Source organism: Macrosteles quadrilineatus, unplaced genomic scaffold (assembly GCF_028750875.1).
Source record: "Macrosteles quadrilineatus isolate MER2022 unplaced genomic scaffold, UCM_ALF_1.0 Scaffold_7__1_contigs__length_78375512, whole genome shotgun sequence".
Lineage (NCBI taxonomy): Eukaryota > Metazoa > Arthropoda > Insecta > Hemiptera > Cicadellidae > Macrosteles > Macrosteles quadrilineatus.
The window spans coordinates 32,177,913-32,186,507 of record NW_026542600.1 but is presented as its reverse complement, the minus strand read 5'-3'; the positions used below and the strand labels follow the sequence as shown (position 1 = coordinate 32,186,507).

Here is an 8,595-nt window from a genome sequence, read left to right as displayed (position 1 = left end):
ATAATAATTTAAACTCCAATAATGCACTAAAACGACAATAGCCCTTAGCGACATGTTGTAATGAACCATGTTGTTAGACGACGCTCGTGACAGAAGAGAGAGTTGCTGTTAAGTCAACAGAGAAATCATCAGAGAGCGATGACGTAGGCAGTGCAGAGTGCGGCGGACCGTGCGATGCGGGCGGTCCAAGGTTAGTGGCGGGGCGGGGGAACCTCAACCTCAGTCAGTAGCCAGTAGCCATCAGTATCAGTACCAGTACAGTGACAGCGAGAGATGAAGACATCATGGTGCGTGTGTGTGTGCATGTGTGTTTTAGTGCTAGTGGATGGTAAGAGGTTCGGGTTCGGTGGAGGTGGTCGTCGTGGAGGATCGTCGTCCAGCAAACATCGCATCCCTTCACCTCCACCGCCACCGCCACCATCACACACCAGCAACCACGGCAGCGGCTCCAGTGGAACCTTCCTCAACGCGGAGCGTAGTGGCAGTGGGACGACTCATAACCGTGGCAACCCTTTCGGTAATTCTGCCCCTCACCCTCCCCAGACCACTGGCCCTGTAGGGTTCGAGAGATTCGGTACTCCGGGTCAGCAAGGCGGTCATCAAATAGGGTTCGACAAAATTAATTCCCCAACTCCCAACAGACAGAACCCTTACAACCCCAGTGCCCCCCCGGGCCCGGTGGGACCTCCTCCTGCGTACCCTGGAACACACTCGGGTACACACTTCGGGGGTAATGACCATCCTCCAGCCTACCCCGGCCGCCCAGTGAACGCTCCGCCGCAATACACACCGAATGGCCAGCACTACCCGCAGCAACCGTTTGGTAACGGTTTCCCTCACCAGACCCAACACGGTAGTCCTAACTACGGATCGTATCCGGGCTACGGAAACTCGCCGTACCCAGGAGGCTTCCCCGCAGGAGGGTCTAATTTCGGAGGAGGATATCATCCTAACACCTATCAAGGTAACTCTTACGGAGGAAGTCCCTTTGGAGGTGGAGGCTACAGCGGTAACCCGTACTACAGCCCCAACAACTTCGGCTACAGCAACAACCCTGGATACTTCGGAGGGGGTGGTTACCCGGGTCAATACGGATATCAAAAGAAGAGCCGATTCGGAGGATTGCCGATCCCGATACCTATTCCTATTCCGATTCCTTTCGGAGGCTTCGGCGGAGGATACGGAGGATTCGGTGGCCACGGACACAGCTACAACCATCGCGTGCTCGATACCTTCATCAAGTCATCGAATACTTCTTTGGACAACTCCTCCACATCTGTGTTTCTACTGAATAACATGACCGTCACGCCGTGCACGACCGACCACTTCCAGTACGACACGGTCAGGGTGACGACAATGGCGTGTACAGCGGAGGCGTGCACCGCAGTCAAGGTGTTGACCAGGACCAATGTGTCGTCCGTGGAGACGATGCATGGTGGAACAGTGACTTTGTGTCTGGAGGGTGAGAACGCTACAGTATCGTCCAACGGCCATCTCGTCACACCTACAGTGTCCGCAGTGATGACAGAAAGTATAACTGTCTGCAGGAACGTGTCCAGCAACGAGACTAAAACAGCCAACAAGACCGAGGAAGCCACCACGACAACTGTGCCAGAGACCACCACGTTGGACCTCACCACTACAACAGCGGCGGCCGTGGTCAACACGACGGTTTGTGAGAAGGTCAATTGCTCCTGGGTCGAGATGTGTCTCCCCGCAGTGGAGGTGGTGGACAAGTGCACCACGGAGCCGTGTCCGTTCAAGCGTACCGGATACAAGCCTTGTGTGGTGATTAAGATGTGTAGAGCCCCCAGTGCACCTGTCAGTACCTTCGCCACTCTCAACACGACGATATCCAAGATAGACGAGTACAGCAACCACCAGGATGTGTATGATGCGGCCAACCTGACCCTCATATCGTACCATCCCCCGGTCATCCCCGTGTTCAACACCACCACAGTCAACGCTACGAGTACATCCACCCCCGCTCCTTCATCTTGACGAGCTCACAACCCTCTCACGTCTCTGCTGGGACGTCATTGTGATATTAAACTTTGTGAGTATATGCAGTTCTACACTCTCTTCATGATTATCCCCAGTTGTAAAAATTCAACATTCAAAATCCCTTTATTTCACACAATTACAACTGTAAACAAATAAACATGTCGTGTCCCTTAAACTGACGGTATACAAATCTATTTATTAACTAAAAAAAGTTTGTAATAAAGTTGGACAACCCTAGGCCAACAAACTAAATATACAAAAACCAATTGTCGATTTTGGCAATGATTGTCTCTCTTGACAGTTGATTAGCCTACTTGACCTTGCTCAGGAAAATAAGCGTGAAGCGATGACAAACAGGTTTAGAACTTTGTTAAAAAGAAATATTAGAAGACGGTGATTTAATATTCAAATTGCATTTATGTATTCAACATTTACATTTAGTATTTACTAATCATATGGAACTAATATATTGTAATTCCCTCCAATGTAAGGAGTAGTATTATTGCTATATAGTCAGAATACTATATTACTTTATTATAAAGTAAACTGTGCGTATCAGATCACGTAGAAATAAAAATAAACTAAACAGTCGTGAGGAATGTGGCTAAATATCTATGTGATAACAACAGACTCGACCCATTTTATTTTATATTTCATAAATTCGCTATAACTTATCAACAACAACGAAAATAGTGTTGTTTCTCAACATCGTATTATAATAGCTTGCTGATCCCATTTACATAGTTTATACTTTTTTAAAGTATTAGGAATAAAGATATTAAATTACTGAAATATAAAACTCTTTATATCGTGGAAGTGAAAATTAATGATAACTATAATAATTAGATGTATAGCTTGTTTGGTTACATATTGTATCTGAGAAAACAAACAACGGCTATACATGATATTATAATCTAGCAGAACATTTTTTGGATCCGCTGAACTTGTCTTAACACTGTGAGCTTTATAAGAAAATATTTGACCAGAAATTGTGTATTACTTTTGAGAAATATTTAACAAATCAATATTGAAAATGTATAGGCCTAGCAATTTAATACAGTAGTTAAAATTCATTGTTGAAAAGGCAGGCAAGTTTTTATTCATTTGCTTCATGAAAAAGTATTTTTTTGCAATTTATAATAATTAATAGTAATTTGGTTATTTGGAAGCTTTTGTTCGCATTTATATTAACTAGAGAAAAGGGCTATTTTACGGGAAAATTTAAGATTAAAAATTAATCAATACATATTATTCTACCCATTATGTTACAGCATTTAATCAAAATCAAACTGTGAAACAAAGAGATGTCTGGAGTAATCAAGTACAAATTTAAAGCGTAAACCATTCCACTTCATGCTATTGGTTTTCAAATTTTATTTTTTACCATGGGAAACGTATATGAAAACAAATATTACAAAAAACTCTTTTAATAGAAGAAGTCCATACAACAATTTGAAAATTGTAGTATGAACGTACTGAACATACTGACAATGGTTTTTGATTGTTGACCTAATTGAGATCAAAATGAAGGGAAATTTGCTGTTCCTAAATTGATTTATATTATTTTTAGACATAGATTTAATCCCCAAGGTTAAAAATAAGCATTAATTATTGAGATGCCAAGAGAGAGCGTCAAGATGAAGTGGCCAATTTTCCTAAATTTCGAAGGCAAGATATTATTGTGGTTAAAAAATTATCAGCCTGTAATTTCATTGTTGTTGGGTTATTTTCTGAATATTTCTATTCGAAATACAGTCGAGTCTCTATAAGAGAATGAAATGTCAAGGGGTAGGGGAAAAATCATTTATGGAAGTGTTATTAATAAAGTGGTTCGTTTTATCGAGGTTTAATACTGCCGTTATTCGTCGTATGAGGTTTCTCCTCGCTCTGAGACAATAACTGATGGACTTGGCTGAAGAGGACTAAGTCCTACAGCCTCAGTCCAGTAGGGTTTCAGCTCTCTGTATTGAAACATCACGAAGAACGAACTGATGAAGGAAGAGGGATGGGTGGGGGTTTTATGTTGAGACAAGCTTCTGTTTGTTTTGAAATGTAGTCTAGGTTAGGTTAGGTTATCGAGGTTAAGATCATGATAAGTTAGTCTTATAGAGGTCGCATTCGTCTTGTAGAGGTTTTGTGCTAAGAATATTCGTTGTATAGAGGTCAATCAGTCCTATCCCATGTCACAGGTTCGTCTTATGAAGATTTCAACCTGATTACTACGTTGTATAGAGGTGTTTTTCAAGGGGATTAAAACAAATCGTCTTATCAAGGAATTAGTTTTACCGAAGTTCTTACTAACGAGGTCCGACTGTATGAGGGTGAAATAACAGAAACCATTAAGACCAACCCAACATGTTATAGAATTGAGTAGACATAATAAGGAACGAACTAATTTAAATTTAAATACTATTAATATGCTCGTTTCAGTTATTTACAACTGTTGTCTCATGGTCTCAGCCCAGTCCATTTAGTAAGCCGCAGCCTTTAACCAAGCTTTACTATCCTCATTGTAAAACACGAAATGACCCTGAAAATCTTTAGCACTTTTAAAATATAGTTCTATTAACCACATTAATCATCAATAAACAAATTAGGAAAAGGTTTTCAGATAGTGAAATTGAGATTTAAAGCATACAGAGTGTAAGAATGTTTTGAAAGTGTTATTATACGTTTGTATTTGTAATCAGCGATTAAGAAATATCTCGATAGGTCATTATTACATAATGTAAACATACCCAAAAAGTTCTCGACGTAGGCTAGAGTTGTACCAATATCTATAGGCGGTGACGAAAGGATTAATATCGTGAATTAATATACCAGTATTTAAAATAGCATTTGACCATCAAAAAATAAAGATTAAGTCAGTACACATTTATCAGTCGATGCAGTTATTATGTTTTTTTTTTATTTTGTCGCACTTCACACACACCAATGTATAAATTTTCAATGTAAATCACCCTTTCAAGCTATGATTACTTTTAAGTTTCAACTCCAAACTTGGTATATTTTTGTTGGTTGAGTCTGGGGGCTATATTCTTGTAATATATACTGTAGTTGCAAAGTCGTCACATCCGCTGTTCCACTATAATGTGGGTTGAAGTATGAGGATTGTCACACAGTATAAATGACGTAGTAGACTCTCATTAGGCAATCATCCGTCGTCTTGCAAGCATGACCTTAGGTACAACTTTCAACAATGTTACCAACTTACTCATATCCTTTATCCTTGCCCATTAGCCGAATAATTTCCAAGTTTCCTCTTCAGGTAGTTAATATTATAGGCACAGTTTCTTGAAATAAACAACTAATTATAAAAGATTGATTTCAACTAGAAATCTAGGAATGCCATCGGAGTCTGAGATCTAAAACCGAAAAGTCGTGAAACTATTTTTTTTGTATCAGTTAAGGCAATGGGTCTGACTGTTCGTTTTAACGCATAAACAAAGAATTTCTTTGATGGTTGGTTTATAATCAAAAGCATTGTAAATGAGGGTTTCTGTTATTATCTCAGTTAATTTCTACCAAAAACATAAATATACTATATTGTATAAAATCAGGCGTTTATATTGTGTTATGCAAGTTTGCAGTAATATAGCTTTAACAACGTTTTAGCTGGGATATAGGGTGTGTTAAATTTTATATATATTTTATTGTTAACTGTGAACGTGGAACTATGGATTAAAACACATTCTCTTATAGGTTTATTGTCACCTGGAGATCATTTTAAAGCAAGTTATGCAGAGTGCAATTTGTTGTTTACTATTTATTTTTGTATAATTTCTCAAACTTATTAACTTAATTTACTGTGCATTTCCAATTATTGCTTGCTTCCGAGTATTATAACTAACCAGTAAAGACACTTTACACCCTAAAATAAAGGGAAACATTTAGGCAACATCAGAGCATAGATTTTTGAACAAGAAGACTATTTACAGTAATCAAAGATAATAGTGAAATAAAAATGTTTGACCTAATGCTAAATCCAGAGAGTGATTGAGGTAAACTTGATCCAATTCAAAAGTAATAGCAAAACAGTATGTAGGCCTACTCGAAATTAATTATTAGTTTTTACTAAAAAATCATGTTAAATCAATTAAAATCGTTGTTCATATTATACCTTGTAACAACATTGTTTGGGAACAATATTTGAGAATATGTTGTAGTTATAAATTCTTCATCCTACTTAGGACATGTTAATTCAAATTACACGAATTAAAGTTTTACAAATTATCAACAATTAGCTCAAAAAATATAAACTGACACAAAAAGTTTTGTTTTATTGATTAAGATTTGTAGATGACAAACAACTGTTTTTTTTTTGCAACTCTTCCTTGAGCATGCCCAGACCACAACATAATATTGCACTTTAACAAACAAATACAACTACCCCAATATCCCAGGCTTATATATTCTTTAAGCAGTCGTCCAATTATTATACAACCTGTTCAGGAATTATTCAAGATTCAGGAGTCTCACACTACAGGCTGGCTACCTGTGTGCGTAAAAGCATTTTCCCTCCTCTCTCTTAAAAAAAATATTCAACCTGTTGGCTAAGAAGAATATTTGTATTTACTACGAGCGAACGTCAGAGGTTAAAGATTTGTCAATATCAACCTTGATGAATCCAAGATGGCTACAAGCTAGGTCAAGTTCAGATATTATTTGAGTCCATGATAACTGCCTGTTTAGTTTCCAAATCTCTCTGTTGTCTATCTTTAACTTTGTTTGTTGAGTTTTGTTTGAGTATCTCTCTCATTAACTAATATAATGACGAGTTGAGTAACCGTGAACAGTGAGTAATTGTAAGATACTGTAATCGTAATGATTAATGCTACCAAGTACAATATGGTTTCAACTCACGTATGTTTAAATAAAACCTTATTGACACTTCCTAATCTAAAATATCCTTTCTAAAAAATCAAACTTAAGAATCGGATGTTTCGATCGGTACAGGCATCAGTAAGGATAATACAAATTGATGTTTTTACTCTTAGGACGCAAGCAAAAATATATTATTTACAAAATAACTTTGCATCACATTAAATTTTTTATTTACTTAATTAATTTAAGTTAGTGTTAATGTTGTGTAAACTGGTGATTGATTACAGCTTTATTAAAACCATTATTAAAAGTTTGTTGAATCAGACGTAAAATTGGAATATTATAAAGAGTTCAGACATGACAAGTTATAATCTTACAGGAAAACAATATTTTGTCGATGGGAGATTCACGTAGCATTGATTAAGTTTTCATTGACCTTTTCCTCAACCCTGACCTTGGGTAAGTCGTTATTGTTCCTACGTTTATTAAAATAACCATATGAATCTGCACATTTGGTTCTACTTTAATGCAAACACTTTTTGTGTTACGAAAGACTAAAGATAGTTCTACCCTGTTTAATCTCTAATTGTGTTGCAAATTACTGACTTGATGTTCTCTCTGTTTCAGTTATGCTCATGCCCAACGCTGGATGGGACCTGAAAGACGACACTAAGTAAATTGTAATGACGTAGAGTTTTTTAATAAATTATTTTTGTTCTATTTTAAACGGGTTTTTATTAAAACTGCCAAAATGGGTACCTATCAAGAGACATTTAATAGAATACAAAATATAAAGGATATCAGTTCCTAACAGTTTACAGTGAGTGTTGATGAAGTTGTACTATTTTCTAAACACACGCAATAAAATATCACAAATAATTCTAGGACGGAAGCAAATATATTATTCCCAAAATAATGAATCGCATATACTTTATGATATATCAAACTAAGTTACGTAAAATTTTGAATAAACTGTTGTTTAGTTACAAACCGTTTCCTTTATTACCAACAAATCCACTCATTTCAACAAGTGGTTTATACAATTTCTCAGTATGAGTTATGAGATTCCTTGATACAGTTGTTTAAAAGATTAGTTTACATATCTAAGAGATTACAGTAACTGAATCATTCAGAATTTAATTAATTCAAAAGTGTGCTTTGGATATAGTTCGACCATAGGATCACAATAAATGAGCATTTGTAATTCTAAATCATTATTTAAGACAGAAAGTTATAAGTTCATTGGAATTCTATAGCTTGTCCTATTCATAGCATGGACTATTTTCAGAACTACATACATTTCACAAGAACATAATTGGTATACATGTATGACTTTCGCTAGCGATATATTTAATTTGGACAAGCCCCCGACCATTTCATGATCCAGGACAATCTTGCTGAAACCAGTATGGACGTAAGTGAGCTCAAAGTGCGCGTGGGTTCATAGATCATTGTGATAACGTTTGCTTGCAGCGACGGGATATGAACTGTTTAACAACTGATTTTTTGTCATGTCATACAATATCCGTGTAATACATCGTTTAGAAGAACTGCTGTTTTAACGTTTTTACATTTAATATAAAACCAGCCCAGCATAAATACAGTGTGATTCTAAATTATTGTTGCACGTTTGAATCAAACGAATTAAAATATGCAATCTATCGTCAAGGGGTGAAAACCAATTGAAAGAGGAGCTTCTAAAGTTTAGTTCGACACTCTTTTGGTATCATAGTAGTAAAATTAGCATCTACAGACTTTATTTAATTT

General features: G+C 36.9%; 1 protein-coding gene across 1 annotated transcript; it reads left to right on the top strand.

The window, feature by feature from the left end:
• The first annotated feature begins 208 nt into the window (after positions 1-208).
• Positions 209-7,555, top strand: LOC128998615 (uncharacterized). Its single transcript, XM_054424829.1, has 2 exons — positions 209-2,056; positions 7,456-7,555. The coding sequence occupies exon 1, from the start codon at positions 274-276 to the stop codon at positions 1,999-2,001; it is 1,728 nt and encodes a 575-aa protein (XP_054280804.1). The 5' UTR covers positions 209-273; the 3' UTR covers positions 2,002-2,056; positions 7,456-7,555.
• The last annotated feature ends 1,040 nt before the right edge of the window (positions 7,556-8,595 follow it).

Coding starts and splice junctions, on each gene's coding strand:
- LOC128998615 (XM_054424829.1), top strand. CDS start 274: ATGAAGACATCATGGTGCGTGTGTGTGTGCATGTGTGTTTTAGTGCTA.